The 19,977-nt window shown below is 45.5% G+C and overlaps 1 protein-coding gene across 1 annotated transcript in view; it reads right to left on the bottom strand.

The window, feature by feature from the left end:
- LOC124722163 overlaps nt 1-19,977 on the bottom strand; it is a 483,207-nt gene that overhangs the window by 38,990 nt on the left and 424,240 nt on the right. The window contains exons 6-7 of the mRNA XM_047247365.1: nt 12,427-12,688; nt 2,017-2,535 (exon numbers count right to left, since the gene is read on the bottom strand). Coding sequence (XP_047103321.1) covers nt 2,017-2,535; nt 12,427-12,688 — 781 coding nt within the window. The remainder of the gene's footprint in view (nt 1-2,016; nt 2,536-12,426; nt 12,689-19,977) is intronic.

Raw genomic sequence — 19,977 nt, forward strand, 5'->3', positions numbered from 1 at the left:
TGCAGCGCCTCTCCTGGCTCGTGGCCATATCGGTTGGACCCTAGACGACTGGAAAACAGTGGCCTGGGTAGATGAGACCTTATTTCAGTTGATAAGAGCTGACGGTAGGGTTCGAGTAGGGCACAGCTGGCACGAAGCGACGGATCCAAGTTGTCAACGAGGTACTGTGCAAGCTGGTAGCTCCATAATTATGTGGGCTGTGTTTACATGGGATGAACTGTATCCTCTGGTCTATATGAACCGATCATTAACTGGAAGTTGTTATGCTCGGCTATTTGAAGACCATTTGCAGCCATTCGCGGACTTCATGTTGCCAAACAACGATGTCATGTCATCGAGCCACAATTGTTCACAGTTGGTTTGAACAACATTCTGGACAATTCGAGAGTACGGTTGGCCAATTGGCCACCCAGATCGTCCGAAATGAATCACATCGAACATTTTCAGGACATAATCGATAGGTCAGTTCGTGCACAACATCCAGCATCGGCAACATCTTCGCAACTATGGGCTGCTCTGGAGGGAGCATGGCTCACAAGGGCAGGCCGCCAATTGTGAAATTCAGATTCGATTCATACTGCGCATAATAAAAGCTCATGGCCAGAGGTGTAATGTGGCAAAGCACCAAGATGCACTTCTCAGCCGTTGTCGAGAAAATCGACAGTTAAAAGAAACCGTTGCTGTGAAATACTCTCTACTGTTATTAATGTTCTACAGCGTCGTGGCGCAGCGGTAAGCGCTTGGGTTCGTAATCTATATATTTATTCGAATTATTTATTTGAATTACAAAAAACTAATAATAAAAAAAAGTTGCATGCCGCGAATTAATGAATTGCTTATGCATGTTGGTGAAGGCGGATCGCTCTCCAATTGTACCGCCTCCATTTTTCCGTTTGTTTAACAGGGTGTACCAAAGCTGTCCCGTCCGCACTGATTTTCGACGATGTTATAAGTTGCGCTAGGGACCGCATCTACCTTCTTTCGAAGTTAGCAGGCAACTACGCTGTTACGCGGCGGCTCGTTTCGGCCCATTCAACATCTGTCCATCAAGTGTAACGAGCGAGTAACGGAGTTTATATTTCATACCTGCCACAGCAAATTTGTGTTCGTGGGGTCTCTATTCTAATTCGAACGTTTGACTTACGCTATACGTATTCGTTTCGGAATATCGTTTCTACGTCTTCCGTTAACTATACGTGGTAAACATTATGAAGACAATTAATAACATTTGTGAAATACAACTTTGTTTGCGGAAAACATAATCATGTTCGAAGTCGCCAGTTTTTCCACGACAAACGACTTTCAACAACTTATTATATGCATAATTGTTGCAACTGATTGCCGGGAATTATATATATGTGTGTGTGTATTTATATAAACATTTGAATTACAAAAAACAAATACTAAAAAAAAATTGCATGGCGCGAGATTCCATCCGGCGACTTTCGGATTACAAACCCGAGCGTTTACCGCTGCGCCACAACGCTGTAGAAAATTGTAAATCGTAGTGAGTATTTCACCGCAAGGTTTCTTTTTAACTGTCGGTTTTCTCGACAACGGCTGAGAAGTGCATCTTAGTGCTTTGCCACATTACACCTCTGGCCATGAGCTTTTATTATGCACAGTATGAATCGAATCTGAATTTCACAATTGGCGGCCTCCGCTTGTCAGTATTTCTGCACGGGACTTGTTGAGTCCATGTCACATCGTGTTATTGCATTACGACACGACATTAGGACATCCGTTACCTCAATGTACATTTAACGGAAATACGAGTGTGTATTTGTAAAATAGAACTTTATAATTATCCACATCAGGCAGGTAGGTCATATAGACAGTATCACAGTAAAGGCAGTCTTGTAGAATCGAACTGCGGTGGTCAGAATTAACTAACTCACGCAAGAAAGAATTAAAAAGTAGATGGTTCCATACTGCAATTAATTTGAAATCCACAATGTAATGTAAAATTAAACAGGACTAGTTCAATTTTTTTTGCATTTAAGGGAAATAGTTGACCTGTTTGGGTTGCTTCGCGATGCGCGGAACGTCCCTGAAGAACGAGTCGAGGGCCTCGTCGTCCGCTTCGTGGTACTCGCCGTACGGGTCGTGCGCCGCCAGTTCCGGCAACTGCCGGCCCGGGGCAGTGGCGTTGTCTGCGGAGAACTGCGGGGGGTTTAGCCCCGTGTTGATCCCGAAGGCGAAATTATTGATAGGCACCCGAGAGTGTCCTTCGGCAACGAGGGCGGGCGCCAGCTTGCCGACGACGCCCTTGACGCTGGACACGCTCCTGGTGGAGGACACGATGGCCACGGAGGGCGTGGTGAAGATGTGGTGGGCGGGCTGGTAGTGCACCACGTGCAGCTGCGGGGGCTCGCCCACCGGCGGCGCGCTCGTCGTGTGCACCGACACCGACAGGCTCGCCGGGCTCGAGTACTTGGCCGTCGTCGACGAGAACACGAACTGCTGCGGCTCCACCGACGTCTTCAGCGACTGGAAGGCGTCCGCTGGGTTCAGCACGCCGCTGCTTCCTCCGCCCTGAAACCGAACGGCCGCTTACGTTCTTCCCTCCTCCTAAACGATACCTAAGCCCCAAAGCCAAACTCTTTGATTCCAGGAAACTCGGCAAGAAATTAAATAATGTGCACACATCGTTCTGCAACGTGTACTACCTTTTCTTGTAGTTGGTCATTAATGACTTATCTTGTAACATTAACGTTCTGTTGTTTCGTCTGAAACGTTACTCACAAACAACTTGAGAAGTGAGTCATTGTCGTATTACATATACAGGGTGAAAAGTATTTAAACCGACAAACTCTGGGAGGTTGTAGGGGACATCAAAACAAATATTTTTCCCTGATGTCATTTTTTCATATGAGGATTATTTAAACCCGTGGAGGCCGCATTACGCTCGTCAGTTGTTAGAGGCCGTATTACGATCTTCAGTTATTAGAGGGCGTATTACGCTCTTCAGTTGTGGGCAACTGCTGGCCATCAGTGTAGTAATGCATTGTCTCTGTTTACTAATGGAGTGATACACCTGGAGTGAGTACACTGATATGGTTGGTGCGTACTACGTAGCGCACCACAACGGAAGAGCTGCACAGCGAGTTTATCAACAACAATATCCTAATCGCCGTATCCCGCATCATACGACCTTTGCTGCTGTGTACCAACGTCTGCGTGAGACCGGGTCATTTAGCAGATTACCTGGACAGGGACGCCGTCGTACGGTAAGAACGCTGCAATTTGAGGATGCATGTGGAGCGGGATCCTTCAATCAGTGCAGTTCTTCGTTAATGTGTGGGTCAGTGTTGTTGGGGACTGTTTAATTGGGCCGCATCTGCTACCTAGGCCATTATCTGGCAGGCACTACTACAATTTTCTCGCCAGAGCATTGCCAGAATTGCTAGAAGATGTCCCGCTCCCTACATGACAACGAATGTGGTTCCAACATGACGGGGCGCCGGCACATTTCGGTCGTCGTGTGTGTCGATTCCTGGACCGACGGCTCCCAGAAAGGTGGATTGGCAGAGGTGGTCCTGTACCATGGCCTGCTCGATCGCCAGATATGTCCCCTCTGGACGTTTTTGTACGGGGCTAGATGCGTAATCCTGTTTACGCAACTCCTGTTGCATCAGAAGAGGATCTGGTTGCCCGGATAGTAGCAGGAGCAGGAACAATTCAGGATACTCCTGGGGTTTTGCCCATGTCAGACAGAACATGATCCGACGGTGTATCCTTTGTTTACGTGTCAATGGAGGCATTTTTGAAAATCTAATGTAATTGAAATTGGGTTGTGTTAATGTGTTGTCTCTTGGTCATAAAAAATGGAAAAGTGTTTGTTGGTTTAATTAATTTGCGACCAGAGAAATTTTCCTCTACCGGTTTAAATACTCCTCATAGGAAAAAATGACATTAGGGAAAAATATTTGTTTTGATGTCTCCTACAACGTCCCAGAGTTTGTCGGTTTAAACACTTTTCACCCTGTATACTCCGAAAACCATGTCACGGTATAGTGTTCGTCTTATCCGTTCTGGACTGTAACTACCCGCTACATGCCAGTGACTACACTGCTAACGAAGTTGTCCGATTTGATGGTGTATCAGTGTGGACAGTCCGAAGTGCCTACAAAGGAATGGTATACCATTTGCAACCGTGTAACACGACGGATAAACAGTGGTCCTAAAAAAAATCGTAACCGACATGGACTGGAGGCGAGTTCCACGTCTTATCAATGGAAATTGGTTTCAAACGCGGCAGGAATTGCTTCTGTTAGTCAAACTGATGATGGTCGAAGTAGAGAGGATATAAAATGTAGACTGGCAATGGCAAGGAAAGCGTTTCTGAAGAAGAGAAATTTGTTAACATCGAGTATTGATTTAAGTGTCAGGAAGTCGATGGCTATGGTTCAAATGGCTCTGAGCACTATGGGACTCAACTGCTGAGGTCATTAGTCCCCTAGAACTTAGAACTAGTTAAACCTAACTAACCTAAGGACATCACAAACATCCACGCCCGAGGCAGGATTCGAACCTGCGACCGTAGTGGTCTTGCGGTTCCAGACTGCAGCGCCTTTAACCGCACGGCCACTTCGGCCGGCCGTCAGGAAGTCGTTTCTGAAAGTATTTGTATGGAGTGTAGCCATGTATGGACGTGAAACGTCGACGATAAATAGTTTAGACAAGAAGAGAATAGAAGCTTTCGAAATGTGGTGCTACAGAACAGTGCTGAAGATTAGATGGGTAGATCACATAACTAATGAGGAGGTAATGAATAGAATTGGGGAGAAGAGGAGTTTGTGGCACAACTTCACTAGAAGAAGGGATCGGTTGGTAGGACATGTTCTGAGGCATCAAGGGATCACCAATTTAGTACTGGAGGGTAGCGTGGAGGGTAAAAATCGTAGAGGGAGACCAAGAGATGAATACACTAAGCAGATTCAGAAGGATGTAGGCTCCAGTAGGTACTGGGAGATGAAGAAGCTCGCTCAGGATAAAGTAGCATGGAGAGCTGCATCAAACCAGTCTCAGGACTGAAGATCAAAACAACAACAACAACAGTCAATGTAGCACTTTTTCAACCGGTTTCCGTGAAAAAAATTGCGGAGGGACATTTGAGTAGAGTATCTTGCAGGGGGCCATTCCTGAGGGCGGCACATAAAGGGCCAAACAACACACAAACTGGCCGCTTTTCAAATGGTACGAGTTTTCCAGTACTATGAGGACCCAGTGAGGCATTTAACGTGCAATACACGGTTGCTGCAGTTAAAGTCGGAGAGACCTTCGGTAAAGGTTTTCGTAACATGACTTAGACCCTCTCATTAAGGTCACCATCAACATGAACGAAGATGTTTATTTCAACATTCTTGGTGATCAAGCGTTGACGCTTCGACATTTTCATAAAAATATGCTTGCTTGGGAAGAGTGATAGCAAACAAATTGTAACGCATTGGAGTAGGCAACATCAAACTTTCAGCTCCCAAGACAAAGATGTGGACAAAAGCTGGAAAAATTCGGAAGCATTCTGCAATATGCCTTATACCAATATGTACCGAGCAATATTGTGAGTGCTGGTAAAAGTCGGACGTGGTACAATGGCCGTGTAAGAAAGTTGCGTCGAAAGCAAAGTCTAGTTGACAAGTAAAAGCTAATGGAAGTCAAACGAGTGCAAGGAGAGTAATTTGAGAAGCGTTCAGCGAATTCGAAAGCCAAATTTTCACAACGCTAAGAAGTATCGAAATCATCTATTCAGTTACTCAATGATCATAATGGGACCGAAACGTAAGGTGATGGAGAGAGGGCCGAAATACTGAATTCAGTATTCCGAAATTCTTTTACCGTGGAGGATCATAATACAGTCGCTCCTTTCAATCATCGCACGAATGCCGAAATGGCAGATACTGAGATAAGTGATAGCAGAATAGAAAAGCAACAAATATTGCTAAATAGTGGAAAGGCATGGATTCTACAACGATTATGAGGAAGATCTTCCTTCTCTTCAAGCAGTAGCTTGTCGAACGTCACTGGAACAACGAAGGGAACCAAGAGAATGAAAAAAAGCACAGTTCATTCCCGTTTCCAAGAAGAGTCATCAAGCTGATGCACGTAATTATAGAGCTACGTCGCTAACATCAATCTGTTGGGGAACTGTGAAACATGTTCTGTGCTTACGGATTGTGATATTTCCTGAAAACGAGAATCTCCTCTATAAAAAGCAACTAGGTTTCCGTAAACAGAGATCTTGCTAAACACAGTTCGTTCTGTTTGTCCACGACATCCAGAGCGCCGTAGACAAAGGCGTCCTGATTGATACCGCATTCTTTGATTTCCGGAAGGCATTCTATACAGTTCATTTAATGAAGAAATTACGATCTTCTGAGAATCGGACCAGATTTGTGACTCTATTCAGAACTTTACTAGAGATAGAATTCAATAAGTTATTCTTCTTATTTTTCCTGGCCTTTATCCCGTGTCGGAATGTTAGTGTGGGTTTGGCAGTGTTCGTGGTAGACGGTGACTGGGTGCCCTTCCTGTAGCCCCCACTCCTCCCTTCCCCCGGGACGGAATGTGTGTACCCCATCTGGCTGTGTCTAGTGTTACCTCATGTCAAAGTTTGATAACGTTTTTTTAAGTGTTTGTAAATCGTGTAACTGAGGAGGGACGTGGATACTAGCCGGGCATTCAACTAGTCGTATATGGGAAACTGCCTAAAATGCACACCCAGCATGGCCGGAAAACCGGCCCTCGTCGTTAATCCATCTGATGGATTCGATCCGGTGGCGGTGCGCCTTTCGGAATCCAGGAATCGGCGTGCTAACACACGTGGCTATGCTGGCGGGTTCAATAAGTTATTTTTAACGTAAAAAAATCTGGAGTACCCCAAGGGAGTTTTACAGGCCCATTACTGTTCATAATATATCACACACTGGCAAGATCAGTGACACAACTCAAAAATACAGTGCTTGGGACAAATCGACTTAAAGAAATCTATAAAACTTATCCTGATGTAATGTAAGATTCCTTTAAATTTCAAGTAAGTAATTTTGCCTGTAAATTCCATTCTAGTCTATATAACAGTAATAACTATCAGCATGTAGTTTTATATTCGTCGAATCTGAGGTGCTATCCGATAATTATTAATTAATTCTTTGAGTTGTGTCACTTTCCTTGATTTTCTAAAAACATTTTTCTTTTTGCTATGAATCCTCACGTAACAATTTTCACTTTTACACCATAAATAATATATGTACTGTAATATAATACGACATTCGAACCTCCATCAGGCAACATTAGCACTTAAGTAAAATAAAAAGTGAAAAGCAAGCTGAAAATGTTGTATTACAAAAATACAAAATGCAAAATTGTAATGTATGAAAATTAATACAGTTTATAAAGGAACATCAATTAGGTACATTTTAAGGAACGTAATTGACGAAAACACAGAATCATAAATAGACTTGTATGATGTATGAATAGTTCTCGCGGAGAAACGGGATTGAATATGAACTTTCTTTATAACAGAAATTTCCATTTTTTTCTTTGTACGCTGCAACGCACGAAATTTCGTAATATTTACGATAGCTGTAATCGTCAAAGCAGTGTCTGTTCCGTCAGACATATATGCATGTGTGAAGGACATTGTAATGTAAGATACGGGTACTGTTTTAAGCACAGACATTGTAATTATCAATTATATTAAAAATTAGATTCATCTTACTACATATATAAAACGTTTCACAACTCAGAATGTGCCGCTCTGTTTGTACGACTCGTGCACACCTGCGAGTTGCAACGTTAACAGAGATGGGGCCCCTCCACGCCCGCACCAACGTGGTGACCAAACCAAAAGTTCTACTGTCACCTCGGTCAACATGTTAGTTATCTAGTAAGTGGATCACAGGATGCTGGGCTGTGATGTTATCCGTGCGTCTGAGTAAGACTACGCATTAACACGGTCCATCAGGTGATAGATAGTGGACGAACGTTGAAGTGACTTATGTTCTTACCGGGGCGAAACATGAAGTAGCCGACAACAGAATTGTCCTATAGTTGGCAAATTGCTAGATAGAGATTTGACGTTTTTCGTCCACGTTGGCGCGCATCACATGTATTTTTCGGTGAAAAAACTAAAAATTGCCGTTTTCTGACTTGTGTCACATTTTTTGCAGGGGTGCGATATGTAAGTGAACTGGTGAATAACGTTTGTAGCTCCACGAGGCTTTTTGCAGACGAATCTGTTGCCTACAGTAAGGTGGCAACGCAACAAGACTGTAGCAAAATACAGGAAGACCTGCGGAGGATCGACGGCCGATGCAGGGACTAGCTTTTGACGCTAAACGTGAAAAAATGTACACATAGGGCCTAAATAGGACGAGATATCCACTGTTGTTCGATCACACTATTGCTGAAAACTCACTGGAAATAGCAACAACCGTAAAATATCTAGGCGTAACCATGTGGAACGATCTAATGCAGAATGACCAAATACAACTGTAGGAAAACAGATTCCAAGCTGAGATTCATTCGAATAGTCTTAAGGAAATGTAATTCATCTACGATAAAAATGGCTTACGAAACACTTGTGCGACCGATTCTTGAATATTGTTCATCAGTCTAGGATTAACAGAAGGGATGGAACGCAAAGCGGCACGTGCCGTCATTTAGTGGGGACGAGAACGTTATCGAGATGCTCCACAAACTGCAGAGAGGCGTTGTGTAACATGGAGAGATTTGCAGTGTACGTTACAAGAAGAATCGGGCAGTGTAATACGAAGGGCGCTCAGTAAGAAATACTACACATTTTTTTCTGAAAGCAGGCTGGTTTTATTCAGGACTCCTAACAGCACATTATTCCCCAGTCTTTTGGCTACAAAACCCTGGGAGGGCCTGTATGCCACTGTACTGGTCGACGTCAGAGCCAAGTCTTGCTGAGTCAATAACCTCCCCTTGATACACATATTGCTTCTTTGGGCCAAACAGATGGAAGTCGGAAGGTGCAAGATCCCGGCTGTAGGGTGCACGAAGAAGAACAGTCCAATGAATTTTGTGAGCTCCTGGGCAGACTTGCGTGAAGCCTCATGTTGTTATGGAGAAGGGGAAGCTCGTATGCATTTTCGTGGCGACGAATGTGCTGAAGTCGTATATTCAGTTTTCTGAGGGTAGCACAATACACTTCAGAGTTGATCGTTGCACCACGAGGGAGGACATCGAACAGAATAATCCCTTCGGATTCCCAGAAGACCGTCGCCACGGCTTTACCAGCTGAGGGTGCGGCTATGAACTTTTTTCTTTGGAGGAGACGTGGTGTTGCGCCACTCCGTGGACTGCCGTTTTGTTTTCGGTTCGAGGTGATGAACTCATGTTTCATCGTCTGATGATGTTCGACAAAAAATTATCACAATCGGCCCCGCAACGCGCAAGCAATTCCGCACAGATGGTCCTTTGTTGCTCTTTAAGGTCTTCTGTTAGCCAGCGAGGTACCCAGTGAGCACACATCATTGAGTACCCCAACTGGTGGCCGTGTGTCAGCACTGCCAACAGAGACGTCCAGTTGTGCAGTGAGGTGTTTTATTGTGTCCTGTCGGTCGCCTCGAATGAGAGTGTCCGCACGTTCCAACATTGCAGGAGTCACAGCTGTGTCTGGCCGGCCGGCACGCGGGAGATCGGACAGGTTTGCATGACCTTGCCGCGATGATGACAGAGGCCTCGCCCAACGACTCACCGTGCTTTTGCTCACTGACAGGTCTCCGAGGACATTCTGCAAGCGCCTATGAATATCTACGATGCTCTGGCTTTCCGCCAAAAGAAACTCAAAGAACCCACTTCCGCTAAAGACGAAAGCAATTTTGAAACCAATTTCCATTGATAAAGCGTGGCATTCGTCTCCAATCCATGTCGGTTAGGATTTTTTTAAGATCACTGTTTCTCCGTCGTGTTACGTGGTTGCAAATGGTATATCATTCCTTTGTAGGCACCGTGGACTGTCCGCATTGATACACCATCAAATGAGACAGCTTCATTAGTAGTGTAGTAATGGGCATGTACCAGGTGGTTACAGTTAAAGTTCAGCTACACACGGAGGTCCAATAACGGCTGTAATTATCGCACGACAACGAAAATTGGTAGGTATTCTAACGCGTTAACGCAGAAGCGATTTACGCTCGATTAAAAATTAGTTCCGATTTTGGGCACCATGTGCCAATCTGGCGCTGTGAATGCAAGAAAGACATATAGACACGTATCTGTATGGAATGGATTAGGAACAGGATGTGGGCAGAAAAAGTTAAACAAGTGAGAGAGGCATAATGTTGATTTTATTACACCACCTATCGGAACTTCATGAAGATATAGGGACTGAAGCGGGAATATTCTATGCTGTACCACTACAAATTCCGCATTTTTAGCCGAAATTGGCCGAGAAAAAAAAGAGTTGTATTATTTATTTAACTTTCCTCGTGCATCATCCCACATACTATGGCTATTTCTTTCAGCCTAAAAACGGTCACGAAATGAAGACCACAGTGAACAATTTTTTTTTTTTTGTAAATAGTCTTCACGGGTTTGCCGCCGGATCACGTTGTGCAAATTCCACAATATTTCCTCGGAGCAACTGTCCGACATCCTCAGGTGGTTCAGCCTTGCTTGTGGATAGGTATGTCGGACAGTTGCTCCGAGGAAATATTGTGGAATTTGCACAACGTGATCCGGCGGCAAACCCGTGAAGACTATTTACAACACATCCGTCAGGAAAGCTTGAAGAGCCACAATTTTTTTTTATTTGCAACGTTTAGCTACACCTCTCAGCTACTTTTGTACCTAGTTGTTGCTTCGACTTGGACATCTGTGGCATCGTGGTGCCACTTTCCAATACCCTGGTCGTAGAAGGCAGCCGCCTGTGCTTTCCGCCAGTTCCCTACGCTGGTCTGCGGCTCGTTGTCTGTGCCAAAATGCTGTCGTCATAGCCAGAGGTTCATGTGAGATGAAAATCAGAGGGAGTCGAGTCCAGGCTGTCAAACACTTACCATCGCAAACTCCGCAGGAACGTCGTTGTTGCACCTGCAGTGTGTGGTCGAGCATTGTCAGGAACAAAGAAACACATGACAGTTATGTTATGTGGGCTGTATGAAATCAGGCGGAGCCTCTCAGCAGACGCTTCACACTTTGGGTGAGACACTGTAGTTCTAAGCATCTTTAAGCGCTCACTGTGCACTCAGAACTGAAAAGTGCGACATGACGCGATCGACAGGTATACTAGAGATACTGCACAACACATCTGCGCAAAGCTTCATCCGATTGCACCATTCGCGAATGGAGAAGAGAAGGAGGAAACTGACAGTGCTATCACAGGTACGTCCCACCACACAGCAAAACGTATTTTGCGCATTATACAGAGTGCCCCGTAAAAACAGTGACAAACGGTAGGGACAGATTCCTTACACCAAAACAAGAAAAAAAGTTTAGTAAACTTCAGCTCTAAAGTGTATACCTTACAAGTCCTGTGCACCTATGCATTTTAGTGCCCATTTTTACTAGACATTTATTACTTATTTCTGTACAAGAAACCTATCCCTAAAGTTTCTCTTTTTTTTGGGGGGGGGGGGGGACACCCTTTAATGTGTATGTAGATTAATGTACTGTGGATTTTGTAATATTCCTAGATGACGACAATTTTGTTCTTAAGGTGGCACCAACTAAACCTACGACTACATCCAAATCTACATCTATACCTACACTCTGCAAGCCACCCCGGCGATGGATACTTTGTGTTCCACTGTCACTCCCCCTTTTCCTGTTCCAGTCGTTTATATTTCGCAGTAAGAACGATTACTGGTAAGCCTCTGTACGGGCTCATATCTCTATAACGTCATCTTCATGGTGTTTTCGCGAGATACGTGTAGGAGATAGTTGGTCGACTCTTCTAGCAATGAACACTATCCATATTTTAACTGTTGACCATCCGTGATGCAGAATGCCTCTTCTGGAGCGTCTGCCACTGGAGCTGACTGAGTATCTCCGTGACACTTTTGTGCTTACTAAATGAACCTGTAACGAAGCGTGCTGCTCTTCTTTGGATTTCGTCTACCAATCCTGTCTGGTGCGAATCCCAGACTGACGAGAAATATTCAAGTATTGGTCGAACGAGTGTTTTGTAAGCTACTTCCTTTGTTGATGTGGGTTGAGGAATATTCAGGAATGCTGTCGCACCTCAATTGGCTCGATAAACCACTCTATATTAATATCAAAGGAAATGGTTCGCGCTGTCTGTAAGAACAGTTGAAACTTAAGTGGCTTCAGTAGGATGTGACATGACTGAAGAAACTCGTGGACTCTCTCGCCGAATTGAGGCGGTTGTTGTGGCTAGAGGTGGTGTGACAGGGTGTTAGCGTGATGTCCCCTAGGGGACTGCAGATGGTGGGGTGCACGTACCTGGACGGTGAGGTGTGGGTGGGGATGTCGGTCCCTGCTGAGCGCGGAGTGCACGCTGAGCAGCGCCGCAGCCACCGACGGCGACGGCGTCGACGAGTAGTGTGTGGAGGCGGGCGTGCGTCCCAGCCCCAGCCCCAGCCCCAGCGACAGCTGCGCCGCCGTCGTCGGCGCCGTCGTCGTCGTCGTCGTCGTCGTCGTCGTCGTGGAGGGCGTGCTGCTCACCGTGGGGATCGTCACCGGATCCTCCTCCGTCTCGTGGTAGCTGCGCCGGACACACGGATTTTACTTTAAGCACGGCCTCACAACCATCGAGAATGTATTAAGTGAAACATGTTGTATTCTTACACTGCCATTAGGTTACCATCAGCCTGCATAATATAAGAGGTCTAACTGAGGCCGATTCGAGAACTTTTATCCACACAAGCGACTTATCATTTGGCGTCCCCCACCCCCTTATCCTCCGTACACTTTCAGTTTTCGTTACTAACTTGAGACGCACTGTATACAAACGTTCCACTTGGGTACCCCTCTCAACTTAGTGCCTCGAGAGGCCATTACTAATTATGATATATTCTGTATAGTTGTGACGCCTCTGGCGTCCCTCAGCTTGGCGCCCCAACCGGCGGCCTGGGTCCCTTGGGCCTTAAACCAGCTCTAGTGTAACACAATTAATAGCGAAAATTGACACACGTGGGAGTATACGTTAACATAACACAAAATGTTCTAGTAAACACTGGTCCACAAACGATCCGTTTGCGAGATAACTGTGAATGTGTGGTGACAAGCCAGGGCTGACTTCAGTATGAAATATTGAGCTAGTTAGAACAAATGTGTGGTGTGCATACTGTTAGACCTTCAGTACACACACCGTCAGATTATTTGACCTGTCGCTCTAACGAAGTAGGCGAGTGTCAGCAATATGTCTCGTGGTCTTATCGTGGTGTGTTTATCTTCTGCCGTTAGGTCAGACGATAGAAATGCCAGTTGCACACTTAGAGTAGCGGATTGATGGTGACCAACTTTAAACAGAACTTGATTAATTTTCACACACATTTATTATAATAATAACAAGCATAAAAATTACTTAACTTGGTTCTGGGTGCTATTTACAATTGACAATCTGAAGTTCCATTGGTATTGGTACGTTAATCTTATTCTCACATACATCTCTGATACTTGACAGAAGTGTCTATACATTTATCTTCTTGGCTAGGTACAGGAATATGGTAATCTTGTTAGGCACAGACTGAAACTTGACTATAGACTGGTACAGACAAATGTAGAACTCGTACAGACTGGTACGGACTAATGCAGATTGGTACTGACTGGTGCAGACAAATGCAGACTGACTAATCGGAGGTCTGTACACTCATTACAATACCTCGCGCGTTCAGGTATCACTGCGCGAGTGTGATCCGCGAGGAGAAAAGTTTCTACATTAGCAGCAATCTCATTGGCTGCGTTACATATTAATATGCGGATCGGCGGAAGCAAAATTTGGTCCGTCTCTATGGCAGCGCCATCTCGTAATGCGGAGACAGACGAGCGCTGCGCCTGCGCTGTTGTGCTTAGCGGGGCGCGCTCTAGTGGGAAAGTTGTGTACGCGCTGACTACGCGGAACTATGTACACAACAAAATGTATTTTAAATGTAAACATTTCAGTTAAGTCCCTACATGACTGAGCTCAAATTTCTCCCGTGGCCTACCTTAACGAGAAATACAATGCTGCTTTAGCGTGTTACAGGTTGAAATTTACTGTATATCCACCTCTGTAGCCGAAACCGCCAACGCATGCCTAGGCGGTGACGCTCGACTCTTTGGTAAATAGACTCAGATCCTGGCGGTGGATGAAATTTTCACTGCCAGTGTTTGGCCGGCAAGGGAGGGAGAGATGGTGGTGTAAAGTTCCTGATCACCAATCTTTGCTCTAGTGACATGGATTAAATTCCACACCTCTCGACAGTGTCTCATGAAGCAAGGGCATGCAGAATTGTTAATGGCGATCTGTCTGTCGGATTTTGACGTTAAGCTCGGCGGTGCTATTCGAGAGGAGTAGGCTGTGTGCCGCTACTCCCTTCTCTCATCATCATACAACGCAAACATAACACCACGCTAAAAACGCATTCATTACAATCATCTACACTCCAGAAATATACTTGCGACACTACTCTCACAGCTGGCCAGAGTGGCCGAGCGGTTCTAGCCGCTACAGTCTGGAACCGCGCCACCGCTACGGTCGCAGGTTCGAATCCTGCCTTGGACATGGATGTGTGTGATGTCCTTAGGTTAGTTAGGTTTAAGTAGTTCTAAGTTCTAGGCGACTGACGACCTCAGAAGTTAAGTCGCATAGTGCTCAGAGCCATTTGAACCATTTGAGCCATTCAACGCTGGTTTTGTGAGCTTCCCTTATCACCACAGTCACCAGATTTCAATATACTGAACCTTTGTGGTCTACCTTGGAGAGAAGGATGCTTGATCGCTATCCACTTCCATCGTGCTTATCTCAACTTGCCACTGTTTTGCAGAAAGAATGGAACAAGATTCCGTTGAAAAGCATAGATGACCTGCATTTATCTATTCCGAGACTACTAGTAGCTGTTTTGGATGCCAGTGCGTTTCCTACACCGTACTAGTCATGTTGACGTGTTGTGTGTTTGGTGTTTCCTTATTTTTGTCTACTCCTGTACTTTCACCGGTGTATTTGTTAAGATACACCCTGTCTACCAAGCAGTCTCTTCTTAGTGCAAAAGCACAAAAATAGTGATTCTGCGCCAATGTGTATCTTGTACTGTGACCCGTGTGAAATTTGTGACTCTTTTGTGGTTGTTACTATTTATCTGCTGCTAAAGTGAACTGAAGACCTGTGGCTAGAGTGACAGCTTCCTAGTGTTTACAGGGAGGGATGGTAGTAAAAGTGTGTTCCTCTACACGCCAATGGCATGCTCAGCACAAGAATTAAAAAATTGTCTAGAATATTTGTTTGACAACACTCTTTGCACACTATCCCTGTGACAACGCTTATTCACAGTGTAAAGTGTAATAATCAACGTTTTTTCTGAATAAACCACCGATGGTACATTTGGTTGTAGAATTCTAATATATTATATCAGCAAGTTCTCTCGTTTGTAGATGATGACTCGTTTATTCTGACACCTTTTAAAACGAAATTTTACAAAAGAACAGGTTTTTTCTGGGTTTCCTTGCTTTCTTTGAACTCCACTTCTAAGTGATACAAGCTTTGAGGATTTCGCAAAGTTGGTACGTATTTGTTTGTACCGACCTTAATTCTGCAGAATTCAAATGGTTCAAATGGCTCTAAGCACTATGGTACTTAGCCGGTCGGCGTGGTTCTGCGGTTCTAGGCGCTTCACTCTGGAACCGCGTGACCGCTACGGTCGCAAGTTCGAATCCTGCTTCAGACATGGATGTGTGTGATGTCCTTAGGTTAGTTAGGTTTAAGTAGTTCTAAGTCTAGGGGATCCATGACCTCAGATGTTAAGTCCCATAGTACTCACAGCCATTTGAACCATTTGAACTATGGGACTTAACATCTGAGGTCATGGATCCCCTAGACTTAGAACTACTTAAACCTAACTAACCTAAGGACATCACACACATCCATGCCCGAGGCAGGATTCGAACGTGCGACCGTAGCAGGCGCGCGGTTCCGGACTGAAGCGCCTAGAACCGCTCGGCCACAGCGGCCGGCGCAGAACTTGCTGCATAATAACACATTTATTCGTATTACCAATGGGATATTATTTGACCACGTTCCATCATCTTTTCCGTCAGCACTGTCTCTTGTTTCTCGTTCTCGTGGTCCGTAAATTTAATGTTAACAGCAAGCCGTCGTGTCTGCCCGCGAAGGCATTCTCCACAGTCGGTTTCTGCGCTTGCACCGCGAGGTGGCTGCACTTATTCACGTGATCAAGTTGGTTCTGACTACAGCTGGGGGCTACGGTTAAGTATTACATTGTAATTTATCCACTCTCAACTTCTTTCGCTGTTCCGTTGCACCATGATGTAGTAAACACAAGCCACTAAGTATTGTTACAGCTTTGACCCGTAACACTAGTGATGAGCAGTCGATTAATGTTTCCTGCGTGCTGTCCTGGCCAACGAAAAAGTGCATTCGTAATATCTTCAGGTTCCAATGTTTGCTATCTTACGCAGTAGTGTCTTTGGTGCGCGCTAGTCAGTTGTTGGTAATCTCACAAATGCAGAATAAGCCAGTACGTAAAAAACAAATATCAGTGGAACAAAACTCAATTTGTTTGCTTTTCACACTTCAATATGAAATACACTCCTGGAAATGGAAAAAAGAACACATTGACACAGGTGTGTCAGACCCACCATACTTGCTCCGGACACTGCGAGAGGGCTGTACAAGCAATGATCACACGCACGGCACAGCGGACACACCAGGAACCGCGGTGTTGGCCGTCGAATGGCGCTAGCTGCGCAGCATTTGTGCACCGCCGCCGTCAGTGTCAGCCAGTTTGCCGTGGCATACGGAGCTCCATCGCAGTCTTTAACACTGGTAGCATGCCGCGACAGCGTGGACGTGAACCGTATGTGCAGTTGACTGACTTTGAGCGAGGGCGTATAGTGGGCATGCGGGAGGCCGGGTGGACGTACCGCCGAATTGCTCAACACGTGGGGCGTGAGGTCTCCACAGTACATCGATGTTGTCGCCAGTGGTCGGCGGAAGGTGCACGTGCCCGTCGACCTGGGACCGGACCGCAGCGACGCACGGATGCACGCCAAGACCGTAGGATCCTACGCAGTGCCGTAGGGGACCGCACCGCCACTTCCCAGCAAATTAGGGACACTGTTGCTCCTGGGGTATCGGCGAGGACCATTCGCAACCGTCTCCATGAAGCTGGGCTACGGTCCCGCACACCGTTAGGCCGTCTTCCGCTCACGCCCCAACATCGTGCAGCCCGCCTCCAGTGGTGTCGCGACAGGCGTGAATGGAGGGACGAATGGAGACGTGTCGTCTTCAGCGATGAGAGTCGCTTCTGCCTTGGTGCCAATGATGGTCGTATGCGTGTTTGGCGCCGTGCAGGTGAGCGCCACAATCAGGACTGCATACGACCGAGGCACACAGGGCCAACACCCGGCATCATGGTGTGGGGAGCGATCTCCTACACTGGCCGTACACCACTGGTGATCGTCGAGGGGACACTGAATAGTGCACGGTACATCCAAACCGTCATCGAACCCATCGTTCTACAATTCCTAGACCGGCAAGGGAACTTGCTGTTCCAACAGGACAATGCACGTCCGCATGTATCCCGTGCCACCCAACGTGCTCTAGAAGGTGTAAGTCAACTACCCTGGCCAGCAAGATCTCCGGATCTGTCCCCCATTGAGCATGTTTGGGACTGGATGAAGCGTCGTCTCACGCGGTCTGCACGTCCAGCACGAACGCTGGTCCAACTGAGGCGCCAGGTGGAAATGGCATGGCAAGCCGTTCCACAGGACTACATCCAGCATCTCTACGATCGTCTCCATGGGAGAATAGCAGCCTGCATTGCTGCGAAAGGTGGATATACACTGTACTAGTGCCGAAATTGTGCATGCTCTGTTGCCTGTGTCTATGTGCCTGTGGTTCTGTCAGTGTGATCATGTGATGTATCTGACCCCAGGAATGTGTCAATAAAGTTTCCCCTTCCTGGGACAATGAATTCACGGTGTTCTTATTTCAATTTCCAGGAGTGTAGTTTTGCCGAGAGGTAACAGAAGAGTCCATTAACAAGAATATATGAAATCATTTTTCCTGAAAGTTCTATTGAGTTCCATCTATGGAAGTCTATACGTAGAACATGTCATATGCTCTCAGCGGCTTACCAATGCTAAGTATAATCTGTTACGTTTTCACGCTTAATCGTACAGTTGTGTGAGAGAAAGTGAATTGAAAGTGTTAATGGAGTCGAATTGATCCTTTGTGAAGTGTACATATTAGTTCAATAAAATACAGCCCAGTAGGAAAAATATTTTTATTGAAAGCCGGCCGGCCGGAGTGGCCGTGAGGTTGTAGGCGCTACAGTCTGGAACCGAGCGACCGCTACGGTCGCAGGTTCGAATCCTGCCTCGGTCATGGATGTGTGTGATGTCCTTAAGTTAGTTAGGTTTAATTAGTTCTAAGTTCTAGGCGACTGATGACCTCAGAAGTTAAGTCGCATAGTGGTCAGAGACATTTTATTGAAAAACGTTTACTTACATCGGTCTTGTACCGATAAAGTTGGAAGAGTGTAACCAATGTTGTCCTTAGTAAATCCGTAAATGCATCAAATACGTGATTCAGTTCCTCGAAGAAAAGTAAGGGAATGATGTTTTTAGGTAATGAAACACATGCGATATACAGGCTTTCGCATTTCCGCCAATATCAGTCTCGTAACGCGTTATTCTTTGACGCTGCAGTGTTTGCGCACTTAACCGTAATGATTAACTATGGAGGTTGACTTAAAATTATACTGTTAGTGTGGTATCGATAGCAATGATGCCACGGAATAGTTTCTCAAGTTGGCAGTACGAGAGACACAGACGACAGCGCCCTCTAGCCGGTGCTGTCGAGGTCTACGAGCTCCGCGACTGTTTCGGTCCATTTGATCGGTGCAGCCAGCCAGGACACTTCGCTTCAGCATCGCACCTACGTACAAAGTTATGTAATCGTTTATCACCTTGTTTTTGCACCAGTAAACCACGTTCTTGCAGTACCGACTTGTATTACCTTTTCCCGTTCCTACCCACGCGCCGTTCCCAGGCGGGATTCAAAAGTTTGTTTACAGATGACGCATTCCAGAGTTAGAAGTAGTATAGTATAATGTACCTCGAAAGTGGTTGCCTCTTTATGTTGGTGATATTCGGACCTAGTTATTAATTTTCACTAATCTGTCGCAAAGAAAGTGTGTGAAAGAATATTTGTTATGGGTTATAATGAGTATTGTATTTTATTGTGGATGAGGACCGCGAATAAATGTGTGTGTTTATGGTTTCAACGCTAGTGTTGAAGAAGTTAACTTCAGAAGAAAATTGTACGTAAGAACCAATTGATGTTTTTAGTTAGCTAGATGAGCAACAAAACAGTTTCATAGTAAAGTTTTTGAGAAAGGAAGTTTCAGTTATTGACAAACAGGATTTTCAGGGCTGCATAAAATATTAAGCTGTATGTACTTTTGTTGCATATACTTTTTGCTCCGAAAGTCCAGTGTTGTTTGTTATTCACAGTGACACTTTCTGAAGACACTGTGAACTCCGTATAGGAGCCATGATGCAACTTGCATAACTAATCCATCACGCAGGAACTCCAATGCGACGCGTCACGCCTCAAACAAACCCTTTAAGTACGATACTACAGTGCCTGTGTTGTTAAGAAGTTCCTTCGGGCATGCATGCTTGTCCAATGGAACAGGCATTACAGCGACTACAGCCCTCGTGTTATACATGAAATGTATTCGCAGTTGAAGACACGGAGATCCATCAGCTATATAATGGAATGACGACACTGAAAATTTGTGCTGACTGGGACTCGAACCCGGATTTCCC

Source organism: Schistocerca piceifrons, chromosome X (assembly GCF_021461385.2).
Source record: "Schistocerca piceifrons isolate TAMUIC-IGC-003096 chromosome X, iqSchPice1.1, whole genome shotgun sequence".
In the NCBI taxonomy this organism is placed as follows: domain Eukaryota; kingdom Metazoa; phylum Arthropoda; class Insecta; order Orthoptera; family Acrididae; genus Schistocerca; species Schistocerca piceifrons.